This window comes from Pleurodeles waltl, chromosome 3_1 (assembly GCF_031143425.1).
Source record: "Pleurodeles waltl isolate 20211129_DDA chromosome 3_1, aPleWal1.hap1.20221129, whole genome shotgun sequence".
NCBI classification, from domain to species: Eukaryota; Metazoa; Chordata; class Amphibia; order Caudata; family Salamandridae; genus Pleurodeles; species Pleurodeles waltl.
This window is the reverse complement of record NC_090440.1, coordinates 1,695,069,500-1,695,096,274: the sequence shown is the minus strand read 5'-3', so window position 1 is coordinate 1,695,096,274 and position 26,775 is coordinate 1,695,069,500. Positions and strand designations below refer to the sequence as shown.

The 26,775-nt window shown below is 43.3% G+C and overlaps 1 protein-coding gene across 1 annotated transcript in view; it reads left to right on the top strand.

Moving 5' to 3' along the window:
- LOC138285509 (aryl hydrocarbon receptor-like) overlaps nucleotides 1-26,775 on the top strand; it is an 811,968-nt gene that overhangs the window by 318,675 nt on the left and 466,518 nt on the right. The window contains exon 3 of the mRNA XM_069225503.1: nucleotides 24,127-24,242. Within this exon, the coding sequence (XP_069081604.1) occupies nucleotides 24,127-24,242 (116 nt within the window). The remainder of the gene's footprint in view (nucleotides 1-24,126; nucleotides 24,243-26,775) is intronic.

Sequence of the window (26,775 nt, the reverse complement as noted above, 5' to 3'; positions counted from 1 at the left end):
GAGCCAGGAAGTTACAGCTATGCCTGCAAATGCGCTTGTGAACATTACAGATGACCTAGTTCTTGATTACTGCAAAGCACTGGTTGACGTGGGGCATTCTGTGTCTCATCTTGTTGGAGAGGCTACAGCTGTGCCGCAAAAGAGCAGTGCCATTACCTTAGTCCCAGCGACTGGGATTTGGTGAAGAAACACGTCTGCAAAACGTGTTTGGATCCTTGGTGGAGAGGACAGTACCAGGTTATCTTGGTCACCACAACAACTGTGAAGTGTGGAGGTTTCCCCAACTGGATGCATGCTGCACATACTCACAGAGTCCCTTGTCCCCTTGATGATACAACAGCACCTGTCCCTGAAGTGCCGTTGGTTACAGTGAGGCAGAGGAAAGGGGTTAGTCAAGCTGTTGGGGACCAGCAAGATACTGGGACAGCACATGTTCGGCCTGAGGGTCGTCTGAGTAAGTCAACAGTTAATGTCGTAACAAGAGGGTCTCATCCTGAAGTGCTGACTGCATCAAACTCAGACCCTGGTGAAGGACCTAGTGCCACAGTAAAGCGAGTTGTGCCTGGAGACCAGTGGCCAACAAGAGGACAGAGCTTACCTAAAGTATGAGTACCACACACTATCCCAGAAGAAACTTATGAATCTGGCCTAAGTGGCAGTGATGACGAAGGACCAGTAGTGCGGAGATAAAAGAGAGCAAGAGTACCCTGTTGGGGGTATTCCTCACCTGAATGTTAATATTTTTCTGCCAATGACCAAGAGAAAGAATTTGGAACAGTTTGTTATAACAATTCGAATCCAACTGAGGCTCCTTGAAATGAACTTTGTGGTTGAACTGAGCTTTGGAATTGCATTGCCACTAAATAGACTGAGACACTTTAACTTGGTTGTGATCATTATTGAATTTGAACTGCACATTTATTAGAGATATTTAAATAGACCTTATAGGGTATAAAGAAGAGTACCAAGGTACGAGCCTGCAGATTCAACATTGGGTTGTCATTCAGATGACATGGAGTAGGGCTAAGGAAGGCTCATGAAGGCCGTGCAATTAAAAATTGACTGTCATTGTATGGACATTGTTTTGCCACCACTGCACAAGTGAAAATCAGCGGAGAAAACTTTTGCTGCTGATACATTTTATGAAATGGTCTGAATTCAGAGAAATCATGGAGCCTGATAATAATAATGGGGAACATAGATACATACTTGCAGGAATATTATTAGTAACACTTATAGTATTAATTGCTTTGCTTGTAGGATTGAGCTTACCTACACCAGCTAGTGTTGAGGAAATTAGATCTACAAGTGCCCCTAAATCATCCCTTCCTACTGATGATAGCTTGCCTTCATTTGATGAGAAAGACTCACATGTAGCTACATCTAGAGGACATTAGTCACAAAATGTTTGTTTCAAATTGCTTTAAAAACATGTTGACATTGTGGTTGTTAGGTATGTATGCAACTGCCTGCATCTACCATAGAGGGAACATCATACCACCACATTCCTCTGATGTATGGTGTCTCATGTAGTCTGTTATTGAGTTTATTCTGTGGACGAGGACATCAACAATATAATTTTTTAAACTATGATTTTGTTTTCTCAGAAACTCCTCTATTGAAATATTTGAATAGACAGTCTGATACCCAAACAGTAGAAATAGTGGAGCATTTATTTAAACCTACTATGACACTACACACAGCTTATGCACATAGACACAACTTGATCTGTATATTGTCAAATGTAGAGAAGAAATGTATAGAATCAGTAGAACATAGGAGAAGAAATATAATGGTGAGAACTGTAAATCACACACGTACACCAATTTGGGCAAAAGAGGAGAAATTGTGTATTTTCACTAGAAAATCTATATTACGCACAAATTTTGTAGGTAAGAGGGAATGTGATCATACTTTTGAAATGAGAGGAAATTGGGGATTACATTTAGATGAAGAGGATCCCATTATTCCTGGAGTTTATTATGTTTATGTGAAAATGCTTATTACAGATTACCTAGGAGATGGTATGGAACATGTTGTATGGGAGTAGTTTTTCCCAAAGTCTTCCATGTGAGACATTTTGATGATCCCCCAGGGAGAGAACCTACCAGATTGAAAAGAGGAGCTAGTCCTAAGGAAATTGTTGGAGATATATTTGGTGCAATTATTCCATCTGTAGGAGTGATACTGAATTCTCAAAAGATTAGAAAGTTATCCATGGTAGTTGATAAGCTGTCCACAAGTACAGCTGGAGCATTTTTTAGTTACAGATGCTGCAATGGTAGCGATTAGGTCTATGGTTCTGCAAAACAAACTTGCAAAGGAGGGCGGAATCCGTCGGATGTTAAAAGTTCAGCAGTGCTGGGGCATCGCCTAACAAGGTGCCTGCCTAGACATGCCTCTGGGAAGTTCCTGGCTCGGATTCCAAATCCTGACATTATCCTGCTGCATCGGATGCATTTCCCCACTTACGAACGGTGGAACAGGTCAAGCAATACTGGCGTGACCGGTCTGAAGGCTGGATGGAGCCTGGGGCGCAAGAATGACTCGAGCGGCCCAGTACTTGGGTCTGTGTCTGAGAGGAGAACTGTGGGCTGGCGATCGGAGCTGCCGTTAAGGTGTGCTGACCTGCATGGGGAGTAGCGGGACCGCAGCTGCAGGTGGGACTGGAGCCCCAGCTCCTGACTGCTGGCTGGTCGCCAGCTAGCAGAATAGACTTAGCGATCTGCGCCCCCAGCCTGTGAGGTACGGAGCGGGGAGCCTTGAGAGGGTACCGTGACAAACACATCCTACAAGGGGAGCCGGACCCTCCCTCTGAGACCTGAGAGTTCCTGTGGTCGTGGGCCAGCAGAGAGCAGTGGAAGTCCACACTGGCTTCATGGCAGGCTGCATCGTTGCCCTACTGGGGGGCTGAACAGGGAGGTGGAGCCTGACTACTAAAATAGCAAGGTCTATATGCAGAGTGCCTGAGGCCTAGTAGGAGTGATGACCAGGAGGAGAGGAGGACGAGGAGGGACTTTACAGCCCTCCCACCCCTCAAACCAGGTTGATATCTCCTGCGAATAGAAGATAAGACAGAGCAGGGGGCTCACCCTGATATCTTCCTAGGGGTGAAAAAAAACAAAGTAGGCTGGGAGCCACTGTGCGCTTCTGGGGGGCTGGGACCGGGGAGCAAAGTTCAGCTCCACCCGACACCCGATGGAGTCAGCACCAAAGGAGAGGGTGACCTGGGCCCAAGTAGAGGTGACTTACTCCCACCGCTGACATGGGAACATGGCAGTAAGGATGAGACTGTAAGAGTGCCCGAGGAACCTCCACCCAGTATGTAGATAACAACAACCAGACTAGTGGACCCAACACCCATTGCGAAGTCAGTCTTCAAGCGGAGATTGGTGAAGGGAATGCTGAAGCTGACTTAATTCGTTCAAACTGTACCAGAGAATTAGATCAGGTGGGTTGTGCGGGTAGAAGGGTTTGGGCCCCTGCTTGTGGACCACCCCCCAGGGTTGAACTTTCTGATCGGGAATTTACCTGTTCACAATGGTGAAAGACAAATCTCAGAAAAGGGTGCAATCCAATAAAATTGTCCACTACACGAGGCTACATCAGGGGACCCAGGAGGCTGATCATGGGATGGCATCCGGGACAATATGCAGTGAACCAACGAAGGATACAGCTGAAGTACTAGCGGCCATCAAAGGGACCAAAGTGGCACTAGAATAAAAAATGGATGCTATGGCCGTTGACAATAATCTTTTGCGCCTAGATCTCCGTTAAATGGTGGAGAGAGTCACGTCCACAGAAGAGGAAATATTGTCTCTATGCTCTACAGTACAAGACTTGCAGACCACAAATGAAGACCGAAACGACGTACTATGCAAGTAGATCAGAGGCAGGAGGACACCAAGGGAATATCCTGATGGAATAATCTGCATTTTGAGCGGAAGGGCCCTCAGTGGACTTGTTTTTTGAAGAATGGATTAATACAGCCCTCAAACCAATTAAACTGTCCAAATTTGTCACAACTGAACGTGCCCATAGGTCCCTGGGCCCTGAACCAAAACCTGGAGCGCCCCCTTGAGCACCCATAGCTCGTCTGTTTAACTTTCGGGATAGGGACATGCATGTACGTATCCATGGCCCTCCAAAGGTGCACTGATTAAATTATAGCCTGGGTACACTAAGAAAGTGCAGAAATTCTCAAAGAACTTCATGTCTGTTAAAAAACAGCTGAGGGAGAATAATGTTAAATATAGCTGATGTTCCCAGTGCGGCTCTGCATCCAATATGAGGCCAAGGTGTCTTTCTGTGAAATTCCAAGGGATGGAGTTAGCAGGCCTCTTGTCAAAGGATCACAATCTAGAGTGGAGAGAACCCTGACGCAAGGGTATGCGGGGCTCCAGATGACATCAGGACCCTGCATCAGAGAGGCGCGACAAGCCCACGGACTGTGTGGGGGAAGGTATCAAGGTCAATGCAGATGGTACTTTGCGGGCTGACCCTGAGCCCATTGAAATGCTGAATCCTTTTTCACCCCTGGGCTCTGTCCCAGATACTCACGGGGAATATACTCCTTTGGGGTGACAGTCCTGGGAATCAAGTTTGTTCACAGTGCTGGATGTGGACCTGGACACTTACAAGCTCTTGCTTTAGCAGGTACCTGATAACTTGTTATAGTAATTGCTTTTGCTGTTAAAGCCGGCTAAGTATTTGATTAACTGTGCAGAGATGTGGAGGGTGCAGCATTTGATTTCAAGGTTAGGGAAGTCTGGAGCCCAGGCCGCCATGCCTTGCTGAGTGCTGGGAAGGTGCTGCAACTAGCGCTGGCGAGGATAAATCTTTGGAACCTCATATTCAGTCAGGATATTTTTGAGGGGTCCTAATCTGGGTGGCCCCAGAGATCGGTTTAAACCTGTTAGGATGTACAGCGACCAGGAGAGGCAGTTTGTCATACTGGAGGGGGTGCTGGATGCGCACGACCTGTATTTAATCAATGTCTATATACCCAACAAAGATGAAGGTGAGTTTACGAGTACAGTTATAAAAGCAATCCAAGCACTGTCAGAGGTCAAAATTATTTTAGCAGGCGATTTTAACTGCACACTGAATGGAGAGTTGGACAGATCCCCCCCGTGTATGGGGAGTAAACTGTGTGCAACGGCAGCCCTGATAGCACCACCATCATCCAGATGCACATGCATAGCCCTGCTTTACGCCTGCCAAAGCCACTCATAGCCGCCTTGACTACTTCTTTGTCCAGACGGCAGCTGCACACAGGGTTTAGAGCATACAACACCTGGGTAGGCATATATCGGAACACTCACCCCTGATGCTTACATACTCACTTAATAGGCAGCCTCCAAAGATTCCGCTGTAAAGACTTCAAGCAGACGCACTGACGGACCTGGCTTTCCGGGAAACGTTTTAAATGACCCTGACCCAGTACTTTGAGCACAACTGGGTATCCGCGAGGGACGCATACTGGAGTGGAACGCTATGAAAGTGGTAATAAGGGGTGTATGTCTGTCCACCACAGTAGGAGTGCAACGCACTCTTGAAAATGAAATACCCAGCAGGAAAAGGTCCTTGACTTCTTGTGAGCTGCACAGACATCCTCTACCTTGAAGGAATGGGTTACCCAGAAACAGAAGGTATGTGTGTTTTGGGAGCAATTGGAGAAATTCATGAGATGTACAGCCCGGAAGAGATGAGGTAGGGTGGCTACTGGCCCACTTGATTAGATCAGACTCCACCCCATCCGCAATATTGTCCATTAAAGATAAGGGAGGTAATACACTATATACCAAACAGGCCATCAATGCCATTTTTAGGGTGCACTTTCAATCAGTATACAGCACGCCACGTAACATTGTACAGCCGCAAGATTTGTCCAACTATCTGGGATTGTTGCCATTGCAGCATCTGGATCAATAGGAAAGGGACTTGCTAGGGTTCCCGATCACGATGCAGGAACTGGAGGCTGTAAAGGCCTTGAAACCAGCAAAGTCGCCTGGAAGGGATGTACTACAGTTGAAATTTTATAAATGCTTTCCCCAGGTTCTGCTGAATAAGTTGCTAGCTGTATTCACAGAAGCCTTCGCTAAGGGAGAACTGCCTCCATCAATGCAGGAGGCGCTCATAATGATCCTAAAGCCAGACAGAAACCCCCTGGAGACAGGATCGTACAGATCCATCTCCGTGCTGAACTTGGACCTTAAAATTTTATGTCACCTATTGACACAGCGTCTTCTTCCTTACTTACCTTGACTAATTCATGATGATCAATCCGGCTTTATACTGCAAAGGAACACCACTCTTAATCTTTGTCCACTTGCACATGTTTTGCCCTTGCCGAGTCTCTGAGATGAACCATGTGCACTTGCCTTGGTAATATGGGAATATATCTGGCAAGTAGTGGCCAAGATGGGTCTAGGCCTCTGCTTCATAAGATGGGCCAGAGCCATTTACACTAATCCAAGAACACGTGTACCTACGGGCCGATATGTCTCCTTGGAGATACTTGTGTAGCACGGCTCACAGCAGGGGTGCCCCTTGTGAACCCCGACTTTTGCAATGGCTTTGGAGCCCTTAGCATGCAGACTTCGAAATGTGCTCAAGGGATGGGGAATAACTGTGGGATCTACAGAGCATATAGTCGCCATCTATCCCGATGATGCTGTGTTGTATCTGTGCAAGCCCAACATCTCGGTCCCAGTATTGGTAAATGTCATGACAGAATTTTGGGAGTGATCGGGCCTAAAGGTGAATCCCACTAAATCGGTTTTCCTACCAGTGAATCAACTGGAAGATCACTCACTGGCTTGACTGCCCAGCGTAGGGTTACCTTGGATCCTGGACATGGTGAAATACTTGGGTATTTATATTACTCGAGACCAAACTCAGTTCTATGATAACAATATGGGCTGAATAATAAAAAATGTACAACCCTCCATTAGATTCTGGAATACGCTTCACTTGTCCCTGATGGGGAAAATTGCTCTTGTCAAAATGGTAATTATGCCAAGATGTCTATATGCTAGGCAGAATGCTTTTTATGAATTACCTAGGGCAGTATTTCAGGAAATTGACACATTAGTGTTGGAGCTGCTATGGCAAGGTAGGTGGTGTAGGATTGGCCTGTCCATCCTTAATCAGGAATGGGCTAAAGGGGGAGTAGAACCCCCAGACCTCAAGTTATATTATAATGCAGCCCAACTGCAGCATGCCATCCAGTGGCTCGATGGGAAACCCAACTGGGAGCGATCTCTCTTGGTGGGTACACATGGTGATTACCAGCTGGGGACCCTATTGATGAAGGGAAGGGATATACCAAACGAAACCCCGCTTCTGATTCGCCTGATGGGTGGAATATGGGACAGAGTGATGAGATTTGTGGTGAGGAAGATGCCATATGCCCCTTAGCTTGACCTTTGTTTGACTCCTACATTTGAATGGATGGCAAGAGTAAAGTCCTTCACTAAGTGGCAGACGGAGGTTCTATAATGCTATCCAACCTATTCCCTCGAGGTTGTTTTATCTCCCTTCTGGAGGCTATGGAGTCGTGCAGCCTAGGCCATGGACAGTTCCTCCAATACGCTAAAATGGCGGCAACGGCTAGGCATTTGTGGCCCACATTCCCAGAAGCTCCACAGCCTGCGCAGACTCTAGTCACACTCTTGTCACTGGCGGGCGGTCGGGGCTTTGTGACTCACCTTTATCGAGTGTTGCGCTCTGATAAACATCTCCAGCCCCTACGGATTTAATTAAAATGGCAGCAATTTCATGAGGTACCCCTTACTCTGAAGGATTGGGCTTAAATACACAGGGGGGGTTGTAAAGTGGCAATCAGTGAGAAATTCAAACTAATACAATATAACATAGTTTACATGACATAATTATCCCCAAAGAGACTTCATTCTATTTGCACCTCCAGGGGGTGGGGGTGCCCTAAATTTGTGATGGAGACGGCATACTTCTTACATATGGTGTGGTACTGTCCCCACTTAATTTCCTTTTGGGCTCAGATTTTAGAACAGGTGAAAAGAGTGACGGGCTGGGATGTTGCCCGAACTGTAGCTTGGTGTCTGTTGGGGCTCATCCCAGAGGATCCTATACAGAGACTTAGTAGGTGCTACGCAATCCTAGGTCTCATAGTGGCCAAAAGACATATTGCTATACATTGGATGGGCCCAACTCCAGAAGCGTGGGGGCTGGATATGGTACAATGGGCCGGAACAGAGGAAGGTTACCTTAAAAAAACTTGGGGTGATGAGAAAGTGCAGGATGTGCTGCTGGTGTGGGCAGCCATGAATGAAACCTTGTTAGGGTCCTTGGTGCCTAGACCCCGTGTGGCCCTTGAGGAATGGGAGGGGATGAAGAGGAAGGTATGGATGCTCTGATTACTGATCTTTGATGTAAAGGTGCATGTGCTCAAGACAGTGTGTAAGGTTCTTGTAAAGTGTTAATTTTTTTTTTTTCTGCAGAAAATTACAGGGGGAAAGGGTAGGAGAGAGGGGGAGTGGGGTTGCGTTCTGACCAGTTGTCAGTTGGGGAGTTGTTAACGACCTCCGGATAGCAGGTGGATAAGACCACCACTGTATTAGTTGTTTTGAATGTTGAATATTCATTTTTGGCTGAGATTCAGATTGTATTGTGCAACATATAAAAGGTCAATAAAGAAATAATTTTTAAAAATGTTCAGCAGTGCTGTACTTACATCCCTGATAATAGTAAGGATTTGAAGACATACAGTAAGACCATTACTGATTTGAAGAAAGATGTGAAAGGATTTGAAGCAACAGGGGCATGGGAAGCAATAGGGAATGGATTTTCTGCTGTTGCATTGGTGGGGGATTTATATCGTCTGATGGCCAAACCAAGTTGATTTCCATAGCGGACAAGAAGTTCTAATGTCTAGCTGTCCTTAAAAGGGATGAGCTTATGCACTTTACCACTCACAGCCAATCAGGGAGGCTTTAAGAAATCTTGTAACCATTGGACATCTGCAAGGGCCTGTGATTGGGGGACTGAACTTAGGCCTTTGTTGGCTGGGGAAAACAGGAGCCCACCTCCAAGACAAACATTTTAATTTCTATTGGTGAATAAAGCTTGAGGGTTGCCTCTCTGTGCTTCTATTGCCCATAGGTAGCAGCGTGATTCAGAAACAACAATTTCTTCCTGCGTTTCCCCAGATACACGCTGCAGTGTTGAAGGGTAAAATCTCGGCTTTTAGAATGTGTGGTAGAAGGATGGATGGAGGGGGGAGTGAAGGGGGTTTTGTCCATACTCCATGTTCTTGCTCTGAGCTTTTTTTTTTCTCTGCCTGTCATGCCTGCTCATTGTCTAGACCCCGTGCTGATGCTGCGTTCCTAATAATCTAATGCCTCCTGTCTTTTAGGCCTTACATTGTAACTTCCTGTTCCCTGGGTGTTGTCATTCATGTTCCTCAGGCCTCTTGACTCGTCTCCCCAAGCAGGCCCGAAAATTCTTCATGCCCGCTTGTTTTGGCAAACCATTTCCTTTAAGGATGAAAACTATTTGGGTCCCTCTTTTCGTGTATGTCAAGGACCGCCTGTTTTTCTGCATTCCTCCCTGAGCTCAGTAGTCCCGGCCTCTCGATAAACGACAGGTGTCTGAGCGAACCCGAAGTGCGTGGTTAGAGACTGCTGAAAATATTGTTGGGGCTTTTTTTTCATTTAGAGTGCAGGTTGCAAACAAACTACACTTAACAAAGATGTATAAGCACCCCGATTCAGGCTGCATGCCCGCATGCAATATGGCAATTTTTAGGGGGCATAGCCTGATATCCATCATAATTGTGGCAGCCTCTGTGCACCCGCAGTAGATCCATCGTATCCCATCAGCCTCCCTCGCCTACATCAGCTTCTGTCCCTGAGGAATAGAGCATTATGGAGCAGGCTCAGTGCGCACCAATCGCTGTCTAGAGTAATAAGCTCAATACAGATGTAAATAAACTGAACCACGCCTACTTCTGTGTGGTGCGTAGCTAAAAATAAATCTCGGAGAGGTCTCAGTGTACACGGCATCTCCCACGTCCGGCCTCAGCTGCTTTGATCAGCTTCAACTGCAGCAAGAACAGGCAGTGATATTAAGAAAAGAAAAATAATTTTTGTTCGGCATGCCATGACGTGCTCATTAAAAAAAAACGCAGAATGTAAAATTGTGGCACCTGATTGCTGTGGGCATTGTTTCTCCATGCCACAGCTGTAAAAAGGCTTTCAAATTAGAGTTCCTTGATAATTAACCGTAAACAGTCTGATAACAGTGAGTTGCTATGATCATCTACTCTATTTTCAGAATAAGTGACTGCTTGTAAATGAGCCATAATTTACAATTTAATTTGATCCTTATACAGCCTTCTCAGTTGAACATGACAAAACTTTCCAAATTTATGGCTTGCAGAGTAGACCACAGTTGAGCTGAACACATACAACATGGCATTTATTTCTAAAATAAGTTCAGGCTGGAAGGTGCTTCAGCATTATGTACAGAAGACCAATTTAGCTCAAAGCATGTCACCGTCAACACTGAAGATACTCATAAGTACACCACAACTTGAGCGTTTGAAAGTGAAAAACTGCAGTAAAATGGTGATAAAATTGTTCTCTCAACCTGTGAGACTCGAGGAGTATGGAGTCACTTGGGGTTGGTGGCAGGACATCCCACTAAAGGGAATGTAGAACAGTAAACATTTTGAGTGTGAGATTTTCATGTTGGGTAACCTTAAATTATGGAAGCTTTTAATATAAATTATGTGGGCCACAATCAGTAAGTTGGAGGTACTGAGTAAAGTACACCATGCAGGGAGTTTCTGATGGATACATCTACCTGTGGATTGCTCACCTTTTGAATTCTCCCAATGTGGCATTTAACGGAAATATCTTTCTAGCTCTCCATGTCGAGGAGGACGTCACAATAGCCCAGCTTCGCACACGACTCTGTCTTATGTCGTTGGAGCCATAAGAAGTCCTTGCCAGCGTGCTGATGTCAGTTCCCTTTTTTTCGTGGATTCGAGGCTAACTGTTTTTCTACCTCTCCGTTGTGTTGCAATTGTATCGAGAGAGATATTCTAACTGCTACAATGTCTCTGCCTAGGAAAAACGTCTTTAAGCCTTGTAGGGAGTGTGGGGGTCATATGTCGGTGACTCACCTGCCTGAGAACTGTCTTTGGTATTTAAGTTTGGACCATGACGACAGAGGTTGCTCATCTTGCCAGAGCATGAATCTGAAAACTATTAAAGAAAAAGAGGCAAAGCTCTTTCTCTCAGAGGCTAAGAAAGAGAAGAGAGGGTGAGCAGATCCAGACCTCAGGAGGACACATCGTTGCATAGATCGTTGAGATTGCATAAGAAGCGACGTTGTCATAGGTCGAGGTGTCGTTCTTCCTGAGATGACAGCCCTCAGTCCGTATCTCCGACTTTGAGATCACGGCGTCACACGACTTGGGAAGTGAGTCCTACTCTATCTTTCCAAGTGAAGTCACCTGAGGCATCTCCAGCGCTGTCTTTAGTGGAGATTTCAGCATCACCTTCGAGTCCTGTGGCTCAATTTTCTCCTGTATTGACTCAAGGTCTGGAGTTGAAAGATGAGGCGTCGGATCAAGTCCATCCTTCACAAGATGAACAAGAGTATCTAGCCGTCCCGACTCCAGGAGCGGATTTGTCTATGTTCTTAAATGCTATGTTTAACATTTTTCATAGAGAAATGGTCCCCTCTGGTGCACCTGCTGACCCCATGGGTCCTTTGGCTTTTACGTTTGGGATGCTGGCACCGTAGAAAAAGGCTCCATCCATGCCTTTCCTGCCTTCGACTCCATATGAATGTACTGGATCAGCGCCGAAGAAGACACCACCTGTGTCGGAGATGATGGCATGGTTTCCCGGCATCAGATAGACCTCGACAGACATTGGCTCAATCCACTCTGGTGGAGCAAGGATCTGGCACCACCTCTGACTTTGTGCCATTGCAAACTTCATCGACCTTGATAAATTCTTTATCCCCACCATTCCTGGAATCCAGGCTGAAATCAAGAAGGGAAGCTTTGAGACTGCTAGAGTAACCACAGTATTTGGAGGAACAGCAGCAGCTGGAGGAGGGAGAGATACCAGTGCCTTTCAATTCTTATTGAGGACTTGACGCAGCAAGTGGGCTTGATACATCCCCTGAGTGAGAATTGTTATATCCTGGAGGTATGCTTTCTTCAGAAATTACTTCATACCATGGAGTAATTAGAAAGGCAGCAGAATGTTTGGACTTGCCTCTGCCTGCTTCAGAGTTGAAAACAAATATTTTGACCGAGTTTCTACATTGTTCTACCTCGTCATCAGAGCCCCTTCTTCCTTTTAATGAGGCATTGTCAGAGCAAATGTTGGAGATATGGAACAAGCCTGTTGCTACTCCTGCAGTTTCAAAACCCATAGCAAAAGGTACAGAGTTACGCCAGATGACCCGCAGTTCTTAAATCAGCATCCAGCTCCTGAAAGCTTTAGGGTGCAAGCTTCTTGCTTGTCAAAATAAGCTCCAGGATAATTTCCTACAACTCCTGCCGATAGAGAATCTAAGTGTATGGAGCAATCAGCAAAAAAGACCTTCACTTCAGGAAGCATGGCACTGAAGTCACTCAATGCAACTTTTGTGTTTGGAAGGTACATTCATGAATTGATGGATTCAGCAAAGGAAGTCATCCCTAAATCACCACAGGATGTACAAGGCCATTTCACGGTACTTTTGCAAGATAGGCGGCAGCAAAGCAGGTGATACAATCAGGCCTGGGCCCTGCAACTCTTTTGCTAGAGCCATTCGGACTTCTATTGCGACCAGAAGGCATGCACAGCTCAGAAGATCAGAGTTTTCCTCTAATGTACAGTCGACTCTAATGGACCTTGCATTTGATGAATCTAGACTTTTTGGTGCCAAGGCTGATTCAGGCCTAGAAAGATTTAAGTACAGTAGGGCCACTGCTAAATATTTGGGCCTTCAGACTTTGTCCATAACTTACAAACCATTCCGTAGGTTCAGGGAGTTTGGCCGTGGCTCCTCCTTTCGAGGGAGTCAGCAGTTTCAGATTCAACAGTCTACCAACGCCCGGTACAGATCTTTTAGAGGTCGTGGAAGACTTAGATCGCACCAAGCAGCCTTCCTCCTCCTCCTTTTCCTCTTCCGCAGGGAACCTGTCAGGGATGCAGCCGTAGTTCTCTCCCCTTTCACCAGCATGTGTTGCCCATATGGGGAAGGTTGATACATTTTCTTCAAGAGTGGGAGTTAATAACATCAGACTCAGGGGTGCTGAGTATAGTGGGAAATGTATATGTCCTTCCCGTTCAGGAGTTTCCCCCTTTCCTTTCCTCCCCAACATTCTTTTTGCTCAGAAGAGCATCTTCTGTTGTTTCAACAGGAGGTGCAAAATCTACTGTTAAAGGGTGCAGTAGAGTTGGTTCCAGAGCAGGAAAAGGGTGCTATAGGGATGTTATTTAAGGTATTTCCTGATTCCCAAGAAAGATGGTAGTTTGAGGCCTATTCTGGACCTGAGGATTTTGAATTGGTTCCTCAAGCAGGAGAAGTTCAAAATACTGATCCTGGCTCAGGTGCTTCTATCTCTGGATATGGGAGACTGGATTGTTTCTATCGACTTGCAGGATGCGTATTTTCACATCCCCATTCTGAAGCCACACAGGAAGTATTCCCATTTCATGGTAGGGTCACATCATTACTAGTTTGCATTCCTTCCATTTGTCTTACTTCCGCACCTCGAGTCTTCACAAAGGTGAAAGCAGTGGTTGCAGGGGAATATCGGTATTCCCTTACCTGGACCATTGGCTGATCAAAGCCAAGTCCCTAGAGTTATTGTTAGACCATTTGCAGATAACAGTCCAGCTGTTGTTCAACCTGGGCTTTTTGTCAAACGTGCCCAAATCTCACCTGGAGCCCTCTCTGCCTCCTGTTTACAGGGGCAGTACTGGACACAACATTGAATATTGCCTACCCTCTTCCTCAGAGGATTGAGGACATTCAGGCCACGATTCCAATGTTTCAAAGTGGAGCAGTTGTTCCAGCCCTACGGGTCCTACACTTGCTCAGTCTGTTAGCTTCCTGCATTCTGTTGGTCACTCATGCATGTTGGCACATGAGGGCTCTCCAGTGGTGCAACCGCAAGCAGTGGTTTCAACACAAGGGGGATCTCGAGGAGTCATTAACAATCTTCAGAGACGCTGCAGCGGATCTTCGATGTTGTATTGTGGGTGGCAACCTGGCTCAAGGAAGGCCGTTTTGTCTTCCACCTCCAGTGACCACAGTCATAATGGATGCTTCATTCTAGGGTGAGGAGCACATCTGGGGGATCTGGAGATCAAAGGCCTTTGGTTTCTAGTAGAACAGATGTTTCACATCAATCTGTTGGAGTTGTGGGCGATACGTCTGGCTCTCAAGGCCTTCCTTCCATTTTTTCATGGTCAGTCAGTGCAAGTTGACAGACAACACTACCGTGATGTGGTACATCAACAAACAGGGAGAAGTAGGGTCACACCTTCTCTGCAGAGAGGCTCTGTGGCTCGGTTCCTGGACTCAGGACCATCGGATCTGCATAGCAGCAAACCATTTGGCTGGAGTTCTCAACGTACGTGCGGATGGTCTCAGTCTGCACTTTTCGGCGGTAGTTCTTCACGTCTTCCAGTTATGGGGAGCTCCTAAGATAGACCTGTTTGCCTCTCATGAGAATGCGCACTGCTGTCGTTCTGCACCATGCAGTATCCAATGCAAGGGGCATTGGGGGGCGCGTTTCAGCTGAGCTGGAGCAACCGGCTGCTTTATGCGTTTCGTCCCATACCCTTGATTCCTCGACTCCTGAGGAAGATCTGCCAAGTCTGGGCCCAAGTCATATTAATAGCCCCGGATTGGCCAAGAAGGGTGTGGTCTACAGACCTTCTTCAACTCTCACTGTGCCCTCTGCTCTGTCTCTCTCACAGGGTAGACCTCCTCTCGCAGGGTCATGTTCTACACCTCCACCTCCAGAGCCTGCCCCTTCATGCCTGGAGATTGAACAGGGCAATCTGACTTCTTTTTCTCTCCCCCCTGAAGTGCTGGATGTTATTTTATTGGCCAGGTGACACTCCACCAAGACTGTTTATGCTGGCAGATAGGCAAAGTTTGTTATTTGTTGTGAGGAGAGACACATTAATTCTTTAAAGGCCCATTTGTCAAATGTGTTACAGGTTGCTCTTTCCTTAGCACAGCATTGTTGTGCAGTTGCGACATTGAAAGGTTACTTATCTGCATTGTCGGCTTTTATTTGTTTACCTGATCAACACTCTTTGTGTAAGTCCCCTATAGTATTAAAGTTTCTTAAGGGTTTGACTAATAGATTCCTTCCCACTTCATTCATAATGCCTTAGTGGGATTTAAATTTAGTGTTGACTTTTTTGTGGGTTAACCGTTTGGTCCGATGCATAGTTGTCTGTTGAGGCTCCTGACGTTCAAAACAGTTTTTCGAATAAATATCATGTCGGCTAGGTGTGTTAGCGAGTTTCAGGCTCTTAGCGTTCTTTTCATGCTAATAAGGTGGCTTTGAGAACCAGGGTGGCTTTTCTGCCTTAGGTAGTGACATCTTTCCATTTAGGGCAGTCTATCACCCTTCCGTCCTTTTACCCTCCTCCCCATCCATCGGAGGAAGAGAAAAGGCTGGATCTGAAAAGTGCCCTGAGGTTTTATGTGGAAAGGACAAAGTATTTCAGATCAGATGATCAGCTCTTCATGGGCTACATAGGCAAGATGAAGGGCAAAGCTGTCCACCAGAGAACACTGTCAAGGTGGGTCATTTTTTGCATAAAAATATGTTATTTGCTGGCAAAGAAGGATCCGCCTGACGGTATTAGAGCTCATTCAACAAGAGCTAAGTCTGCCACTTCTGCTTTGGCTAGAGGCATGTTTGTTGTTGATATTTGTAAAGCAGCAACTTGGGCTTCCCTCCACACTTTTGCAAAACATTATTGTTTAGATTTAGAAGTGAGGAAGTATGGTAATTTTGCCCTTTCTGTGTTGCAGGACTTCTTGGTTTAACCATTCAGGTACCCATTTTCGAGTCTTCGAGTGCGGGACTGCTTTTGGATTCTATTCAAAAGGTGAGGATGTATTCCTCAGAAGAACAAGTTAGTTACCTTTGGTAACGCTTTTTCTGGTGGATACAGTATCTACCTGTGTATTTTGCACAGTTCCACCCGCCTCCCTGTTGCCTGTCTGGTCACACCAAGAATGATATTCTTGTTACATATATATACATATATATATAATATATATATTTATTGTATATGTGTATTTCTGAAATTTATATATATATATATATGTTCAAAATGAATGTTTATATAAAGAGGTATAGATGTATATTTTTTGTATATTGAGTTCGCATTTGTTGTGCTTGTTATGTTGGTATTCACCCGTTCGCCTCGAAGGCACAGTAAAAGAGTGGGTGGATCTGACAGCACGCCGGCGAGGACTTCCTATGGCTCCGATGACATCAGATGGATTTGCGTGCAGAGCCGTCCTATTGTGATGTCCTCGTCGACGTGGAGAGCTAGAAAGAAATTTCCGTTGAATGCTGCCGCATTGGGAGAATTCAAAAAGTGAGGAATCAACTGTATCCTCCAGAAAAAGTGTTACCAAAGGTAAGTAACTTGTTCTTTATCACTCTGTCCATTCCTTTTCCTAACCTCGCTCCTCATCTTCCTGCCACTGACTCAGGAAGGAGCCTCTATCATTTGATCCACAAAGTTTAATAGAGTGTAGCTCCACCTAGATGTGACACCTTCTGTTGTTTGTCTGCAGTGTGTGTGTGTGTGTGTGCAGGTTTCTGAGAATTTGAGTGTGTATGTACACTGTGGGGTGATGTGTTTATGTCTCTTTAACTGCAGAGTGTGTGTGTGTGTGTGCACATAGAGGTGGATATACATATGTCCACAGGGGGTGTGTCTGCGTCTTTGAATGCTGTGTGAACAGCAAGTAGGAATATTTGCATGGTGGGTGTGTGTCATTTCAGGAGGTTGTCTGTGTAGGTTGTCTCTGCAGGAGAGAGAAAGAGAGAGACATTGACACAGACTTTGAACATTTGTGCGTCTCTCTCTATCTCTGGAACTCTTCCTGGCCTCTGCACTCGATACAGAACTTTAGGATCTGAACCTCTACAACAGCTGCTCCCAGAACATTTTGCTGCTCTGTTCTTTACTTCACCAGCACCTGTCCATTGATGTCAGACAAAACAGGAAAGAAAGAGGAAACAAGAGAAAATATAACAAGGTGACAAACCGTAAAAAATTAAAGTAGAAATTGTATAAAAACAAGAGGTTCAGGAAAAAGGAAACAAATGGCCAGTAAAAAGTAGCAAAGAAGAAAATCTCTGTGTTGGGTAAAAGCTTAGATACCAAATTGAAAGTGCCTGTTACAGATTTCTAGTTGTGCTCTGTAGTATACTGATACCAACCCTTGAGAGACAGTTCACTGGATTTCTAATGGTCTGCACAGATGCACATTTACTGTGCAAGTAATGGGTCTTAATCGCAGAACTATACACAGATCATTGTGTATTCCGTAGGATCACATTTTATAATACCATAGTGATAACTCAGTAGGTTAATGCACCGATTGAACAATTGCTTAACATTTTTTGATCACTGGTTGTAATCAGTGTATTGAAAAGTGGGTTAATGCATCTAATGTGTGGATCTTTATGTAACCTTTGGTTCCATAACCTCCAGGTTCCAATTTAAGGGAAGTAGCTCCATACCAGTAGTGCACTGCTAATATGATCTCTATATCAGCAGAGTTCTGGGGTTAAAACGTAAGAAAAGGTACAAATTACAATTTAGAAATATTGCGCACAAAAGCACCTCCCCATACTGCAAACACATATTTCCAGTTGCAAAGTATTAATTTCAATAAAAAAATGTAATAAAAAATAGTAATATGTTCAGACCAGCTTACTGTTACAGGTAGTTTATTGGAAAAGTGGATTTCTTTACAAGACAAGTATATTTCAGTAACATTTGCCCCTTGGACACATACATTTATTAAAAACTTCCACATCCCTATGTTGGCAGATTGTTTGGAAACTTAGGGAATAAAATGGTTGGAAGCATTTTGAGACTCAAATTGATAATTGCTCTTTGATGAATTAATCTTGTTTGGACTTCATAGGGATATAAACGTGCACAGGTGAAGAAGGGAATAAAGAGGAAAAGAGCAGACATGGAATTAGAAGAGAGACAGTGCAGATACTATGAAGACATGAATCATCTGGAGGAGTCCAGACGAACATTTTTGACTGCACCTATAAGGCTTTGACTGGTCTATCTGATAAGAGATCTACATATTGTTGTGATGGCTTGATTCCCCATAAAAGGGCGGGTTGGAGACGAATAAATTTGACTCCACCCTACACATCACAAATATGTAATATATATTTGCACTAGAACTGTATACTCTGTGTGATGTAGCGTTATTAAAGTAAAGTGTTGTGCTTAAGCCCTATATTAGAGCGTATTCACTATAGAAATAGAGAATCACATACTCTGTGTGCCTTAACCTTATTAAGTGAAACATAGTAATTTTAAATGATTTAGATACCATCCTCATATTATTGAAATGTATTAACATCAAAAACGAGAGGAATTCATGTAAGCGTGTCCACTAATGTTTTCACATTACAGTCAAAAATGTAGTTCACATTTTCATTTATGCTCATTCATTTTAAGTTACATTACATTTACTAAAGATGTACATGGATTTAATTTGAACTTTTGTACTGACATTCAAATATATTTGTAGTTATGTGTGGACAGTTGCCACACATTTTAAATGTGCACTATTGCATTATACATTTAAACTTGACATGACGAGTCCTGAATTTCTCTCCACATGAGATGCTGTTTTCAATTCTGCTTGCATGTCTTTTTCTTTGCGGGAATGTTCTCATGAAATGTTAACTCGGGAATAGATGTTCAGTGTCATAGCCATAGAGAGCTGGAGAAACAAACCTTGATGGAAGAACATGGAGAAGCCGAGTGCGAGCTGACAGTCCCTCTTCAGCAATGTTGCAGGTGTTCAAGGACAACATCATTCTCAGGACTGCACTGGGAGTTGCAGCTTACAGTGTGAGAATGGAAAAGCCAATGGAGCCCCTGATGTAGTGAACAAGGGGTGTGCCTAGAAGGACTTGTGTGATATTAATTAGCGCTCACATAATTTGCTAGGCAGATCTCATTTTTTACTGTGAGATACAGACCTCTATTCTCTCCACTAATTCTCTGCCTTTTTTCATAAGTATGGCTTTGGCTAACACTTAATTTCTAATTCTAAGAAGCCTCTTGATTGAGTTTTTGTACGCTAACACCTACCCCTGCTTGCAAGTGTATACACATTTTTCTCCTTTTTTAATAGTTCCCTGACTCTTGAGATTTTTCTTGATTAAGTTATTTAGATTAATTTAGGTCCTAAGTTAGATGGTCTCAGTCATTATTCATGTTAAGGATAGAGAATCGAAGATTGTTGTCTGAACACCAAATCGTATTGTTAATTATCTGTATTGCTGTAACTGAAATTCTTGTATGCCTTATGCTGATGTGCCTAAACTTCTTCACAAGATTTTGTATCCTGTTGTGATCTTGTATCTTTACAACATGTTTTTGAGACTGATTTATGTTAACCGGGCTGTTAGCTTGTTATTCATTTCCTTAACTTTATTCCTGATTCTTGGTCCTCATTGTGAAGCCAAATGTGTTACACACTTAATTGGAAATTGTTTTGATCGATGCTAACTTCCAACATCTTTTGAGTCGATTTAAAAAGGTCCATTGGATACTTGCATTAAGGAGAGTGGCCCAAATGCTCCATCAATGCCAAATCAGAGATGTGCACAACGTGTGTCCTCTCTTTGGAGACACACACTCACATCCCCTCGCTCAGATGTAACTATATGCATATTCCTAGAACTGTGTGTAATGTATGTATTCAACATACATGCACAATTTGTCCCCTTGTGGATATGTATTCATTTCTAAAAATGTGTACTATGTCTCGCCTTCCACACATGTGCACAGTCTGTGATCCCTTGCGGCCTTTGGTGTCTGTGTTTTTCTATTACCGAGAGTTAGAGGGTGAAAGAGGGGGGTGCTACAAGCTGTGAAATTCTAGCTCTAGGACACGAATATCAACTCTTGGCAACCTTGAAAAGCGACTGAATGTGCCAGATCTTAGATTTCCATGCGTACATTTATAGCATTGATTGAGAAGCTGTTTCAAAGACAATGGTCAATGTTAGTAGATGAAAAATCAGCAGTGGTGGTTTCATGTGTGATGTGCTCCGACTTCAGAAAAATTGGTGAGCTGACGTTAAAACATCCCCTCTACTTTTGACCAGAGGATGTGTGGCCATGGTGAGCTGAAGACCTACATCAAAAGGTTAGAGAGGACATACTAGGGCCCAGGGCAGAAAGAAACGATACATAGGAGATTCATAGCAGATCATAGCCATAATCCAAAATGGTTTTGGTTGTCAGAAAAGAGCCCACTCTGAACTCAGTGCCAAAATCACATCTTAGTATCCCGTAACTTCACAAAATCAGACCATAACCAGATTGAGATTTATTGTCAAGCTGCTCCACTTTTTGTTCCAGTTGTACCAATGTCTCTGTTGAACAATGTGCAAATATTTAATATCCCTGCTTTACTCTTCATATTTGCTAGTTTAGCTACAGTGGTCTGTTAGGTGAAAGACACTCCTTTTACTCTCTTTCAACTGTGGTCCCTTTCTTACCAAGATAGTCAGACTTGTTTTCTGGAGTCACCAGTACTGTATTATTCTTAGCAATTTCCAAGAGGCTTTTCAGTTTGCAAGTGAAGTTACCAGGATCCTCTCTTCTTTCATGAGTGCCGCCATTTCGTCTTAGGCACTGTAAACTTTGTTGTCAACTCTAGATGTGCTTCGATTACACTGCACTGTCGGAGTGTTTAGGAGAATAATGGCTATGATTTCTTCAAATTCATCTTTACTTTCATTACTCTCAGAAATCCCCTGTGGTTCACCTGCAGGGGCTGGTGTAACCCAAGAGCTTGCATACTCAGATGTTTCATGTTAATGGAGACTTCATCTTTCTTCCATCAGTTGAAGATTTACTGTGTTCTCTACCAAATGTGGGGTCTTCTGTGGTACTTAGCTTGGGCTTCTGGGGCCTTTTTGGGACCACCCCAGTGCCACAACGAGATGAGTTGAAGCCTGGTTCCTTGCTAAGTAGCTTGCCTCAATTGATTTGTGCTCATCAAACCTCAAAGAAATATCCCCTTCATATTAGGACTTCCCTCATGAATTTTTGGCTACTGCTGAATCTTTGATTAGTCCCCTGGTCTGTCACAGTTATTGCGTATGCGCCCATGGAATCATGGTTTCCCTAACACAGTTCAAGGCTACCTGGTGGTGTTGCTTAGGGTGCCAGAACATGCTGCCCTCTATCTGCTTTCTTTGTTTTTCTTTATAGGCCCCATCTTACCTGAGATGTATATGCAGTAATCAGAGGCCGGGGTTGATGCAGCATATTTAGACTTAAGGTCCCAGTTCTTGGTTTGATATCCAGGTAGTATGATCGGCTGGGTCTGGTGAGTTCCTGCTTCCATGTGGGCATATATCTGTCTGAACACCTAATTGGATGTGTGTGACTGCATTTTAAGTGGAAATGTTCAGTGAGATGCCAGTATTTTCTTCACTCTGCGAAAAACAGTAATTAGACGCTACAGGTCAGGTCACCTCTTAGCGCTCCCAAATCGTGGGTGAAATTGGCAGAATTGGAACCATAGCGCCTTAATAATGAAAAGGGCCTACACTCACTCCTAGAATATGATCACTTTTGTGATGTCAGAATACCAAAAACAAAATAAATTCTGTATTAAATTTTGTGGCCCAAAATTATTTACAAATATATTGTTCCATTGTGTTTAAGTTTTCTATTACTAACTCCAATTGGGTGATATTTTATTAAACAATATTTAGGATTCAATAATTTTGTCCGTTCGTTTTTAGGCCATGATATTCTGGCACCATACTGACATTAGTGCTAACAATAGGTAAGCAAAGGCGAACATTCATTGCTAGTCGTGTGAGCAAGTGTTCTGTGAGGATGGAAAAAATTTCAGAGCACTGTGAAAAGAATGAGCAAACATCCACAATGAACTGTTGTGAAAGCAGTGATAGAACTAGGGCCAATTGTATAGGAAGTGGGTCAGTCCTTGTCCACTCTATACCTATAAGGAAGCACTGTGGGGCTAATTCAGAGAGCTGTGTATGAATGTAAAGTAGTACTAGAGGAGTAGCCTTTCACATGTTCACAGATTCCTTTGTGACGTGGCCCCGGAGTGTGTGTAATGACAAGACTCTGTCTTTAGTCTCCAAAATGAAAGTTTATTTCTCACAAACACCAGTGGACAAATGCTTGTCCAGCTTCTCTTCGGCAACTGATGATCCTAGAAGAACACCCCTTCCCATATTAAAATAGCAACAAAAAATAAACATGAAATAAAAAAGAAAAAAAACTATTAATATCATAATAAAAGTTAAGAATATCTGGGATTTCTAACTTCTTAATATAAAATAGCATTACTGTAATTACCCATTCTTAAATTTACACATTTGATTCCCTCTGCTCAAACATCCACATTATCCTCTCCCTCCCACAAAATCTAACATCCATTTAGGTTTCATTCTCCTCTCATTGCCATTCAACTCCGAACCATTAGCACCAAGATCATTTCCCCCCCTAAATTCATCCAAATTATTATTACTAATGGAACCACCATCACTCACTCTGCTCCCGCACATTCCATTGCCACTGAAATCGTTTCCCAGTTTAGAGCCATTGTCCATCTCCTCAGAGCAACACTGCATTTCTCAAAACATTAACAATTTATAAAGGTTCTGAAAACTGACTTTCACTCTTTTGTATGCTCCACTGTTTCTTAACCTTGACAAGCATTCTTATTTTTATTTCAGGCTCCCTCATCAAACGTGTTTTAATATGATGCATCTCTTTATATCTCCTATGGGTAGCCTCAATTTGTTTCTGCATCTCAAGATGATTCAACCAACCACTCTGGATTACCTTTTGTCCTCAGTTCCCTACCTCCCATGATCCCAAACGGAGCACAACCAGTCACTTCATTCACTGTGTTTCTGTACATCCATATGGTCTTTTGAATTTGTAAAACCCAATTCTCAGTATTTTTAATACTAGTTGAAACCATTTCCACTGGGCTTATATCATGATGTGGTGTGAAGCCTGATTCCTACTCTAACAAAATAGTCCCTTGCCTTATTGGAAACAACTGTACAACATTACCTGTGATTACTTGAGCTGATAACCCTTCATTGACAAAGAATTTGTCCATAAAATTCAACACCACATCAGTATCCACTTTATCCACGGCATTGACTACAGACCATCTTGAGGAAATGTAAATTATTGCATTCACATGTTTAGAATTAACACCAATGGGCCCCATGGTGTCAATCGCAACTCTCTCCCCATTTTTTTAAATAATCGGTTCACACATTTTTGGTCTCAGTGTTTTCAAGGACTTGTTGGCATTAGCACAACTTACACAATTTCGTACTACTCTCTCAAAAAAACGTCTACCTCTGGCCACCAGTAGCATTACTTAACAGCTTGTTTTGGTCCTTACTATGACCCCATGGCACTGTTTAGAAATGTTTTGTCTTAAAGAGAGATTCCCTGAATAGTGCCATTTTATTACCATGGTTTGGAGCCATTCACGTAGGCATTAATAACATGGAAAATAATACCACATGATTATTACTTCACTCACTAATGAATGCCTTTGTGAACTGGCCCACATATTGTTATGTTTTCTGCCTGAAAAGACAGTCATTAGCGGGGGTCCCTGGAAATGCCTATAATGGGCTGTGGTTTGGAAATGGCTAGGACACTGTGTAGTTGTTCCTGCAATTCACGCTGGTTCTCCAGATGCAGTGTGAGGAAGTAACTTGACATGCACACCAGCAATATTATAAATGTTATTCCACTCCTAAAGTTATTTTCTGTTTTTTATATCTCCTTGCAGTTGCCCTGAAGACCAACAGCTCCAGGGCGGATGCTGAGGATATCTGCCACCATGGCAACAAGAAGGCTTGGGGACTGGCTGACAGAATCATGCCGGAGGGAGAGCTTCTCTTACAGGTTTGTGTCCTAGGCTTTTTTCTGTGATCTGTTCTGTTCTCAAGGCTTTGAGAGTGTATGCAGGCTCTGAGTCGAGTTGACAGAACTATACATACCATAAAAGGCAGATATGACTGCAGGAGTGAATACGTCATTTTCATTCTAAAGTGCAGCTGCCCCAAGATATATGTTGGCAGCACCAAACTACAAGCACATAAAAGAATACTTCAACACTTCAGGGCTATAGCCAACAAAGATGATTCTTATCCCTTTGCCAGACATGTACACGAGTTCCATGGTGGACGAATAGAAAACATCAAATATAGTGTAATTGACGGGATAAGAAAAGACGTCCGTGGAGGTGACAGGGAGAAAAATTTGAGAAAGTTAGAGTCCAGATATATACTGACATTAGACTCTAGAGAACCAGCAGGATTAAATTCCATTGAAGAATTATATATACATTTGAGTTAATACTCATCTCTCACTGCCATAGTTAACACGTTTTCCCCCATTGGTATACTTCTCCCAGATGGTATATTTATTCCTCCCGATATTCACCCCTCCTGATATACCTTTCCTACTTATGTGAAAATAGATGCATAACAGCTAAATGACATCATATCATTTAATAGGCTGGAGGATATGGTTATATTCTTTGATATGTTGTTTTTGTATTGAGTCTTTAACAGGTCCTAAGATCTCCTTTGCAAATTAATTTTATTATTTTGTTATTTCTGTTCCTTGTAGATTAATGATTATTTTTTCAATTTTAAATTTGCATTGTTGACAACAACATTCACAATTATTTTTCAATTTGAGGATGGGTTTCAAATAGATGAAGAAAATGTTCGCATTAATGTGATTTATGATGTATTATTTAGGGTTGCATATATACCTTTTCCCCTAAGGTGTTACAATGGATATCACATGTATATTTTGTTGTTAACATGTTGCTTTAAGAAAATCACTTGTATTATGTCACACATGATATATAAAGGGGGCAAAAATGGCGGCCCCACAGGTTGAGAAAGGCGGAGACGCCGAAACGCGTTCCTGTTTTGTTTGTATTAAACCTAATTTGCACATTCACGGAGTGCCGGCTGCCTTATTGATGAATAAGGTTTCGTCTTCATATATATATATATATATATATATATATATATATATATATATATATATATACTATAGATGTATGTATTGCAAAAGATCCCTAACTGGATCGGGAAAAATCTATTTTTCCCATTAGCAATAGTAAACCATTATTAAACACTACGTTAGACAATCTAATGTTGACTAACCAGATGTATTTGCACTGACTTGTGACACAACTTGACTGTGATCACGAAGATTCCAAGACTCCAAAAGTGCTACAGTACCATCTATATGGTAGAAATGCACTGCACAAATGCTGATGACATATTTTAACAGAACCTAGGCGATCGGCATCGTATAGTACTGACTATCTGATCATAGGGAACTTTATGTGGGATTAGTTTCCTGACCACATGTGAGGTGTATAACAGTGAAATAGGGCCCTGAGATCATATAAACACAGATTCTCATGGTTATATTTGTTATTCTCCTTTCACTAGAATTATATGTCACGAATCCGTATATTACGGGTAAAAAACAGGAGCATACATGTCAAGAAGACTTAAGATTTAAATCAGTAGGGTCCTCCAGTTTCACATATTACTTCAATATGGTCTACTCAGTAATTTTTTTGTACACTTCTGTTCTAAGTGACACGGCTTTAAGTACTTCCCAATCCAAATGTACATTAGCACACCTGTTTACAGCAGTTATTACAAAAGTGCCTTTTTTGAGTTTCCTGTTGAATATACATTCAACAATTGCTTCTTCCCCCTGTCTTCCACAAGCGTGCAATATAAATAGTCTCCCTGATAATTTTGTGATACTGTATTTTCCTTGTATCAGTATCAATAGATAGTGCCTGAAAATAGCAAATGCTAAATGGAAGAGTTGACGATCTAAGTACTCCTGATTACCGAGTACTCAGGGCTCCATTCATAACAAGCATTGGCAAAGCCAATAGGCCTCGCCTATGCAAGCGCTCTCAGCTTTGCTAATGTGTGTTTGCCATGTTGTACATGTTGTAGCATGGCTGCTGTTCTAAGACTTAGTGGCATAGAGGAGAGGGCAGTGGCATAGTGTGGAGCAGAGTGGAGTGTTGTAGGGGGGCGTAGAGTGGAGTGTCATGGAGTAGAGTAGAGTGGTATAGAGTGGAGTGGTGTAGAGTCTAGTTGAGTGTTGTAGACGGTGTGGCTTGGTGTGGGTTGGCGTGGAGTGGCACAGAGTGGAATGGCATAGAGAGGCATTGAGTGGGGTCGACTGTCGTGGAGTGGAATAGAGTGTTGTAAAGTGGAACAGAGTGTGGTGGAGTGACAGAGTGGAGTTGTGTCATAGGATGGAGTGGCATAGTGTGGTATATCAAAGAGTGTTGTAGAATGGAGTAGAATGGTGTAGAGGAGAGTGATGTAGAGTGGAGTAAAGTGGAGTGGTATAGATTGGAGTGGCACAGAGTGGCGTA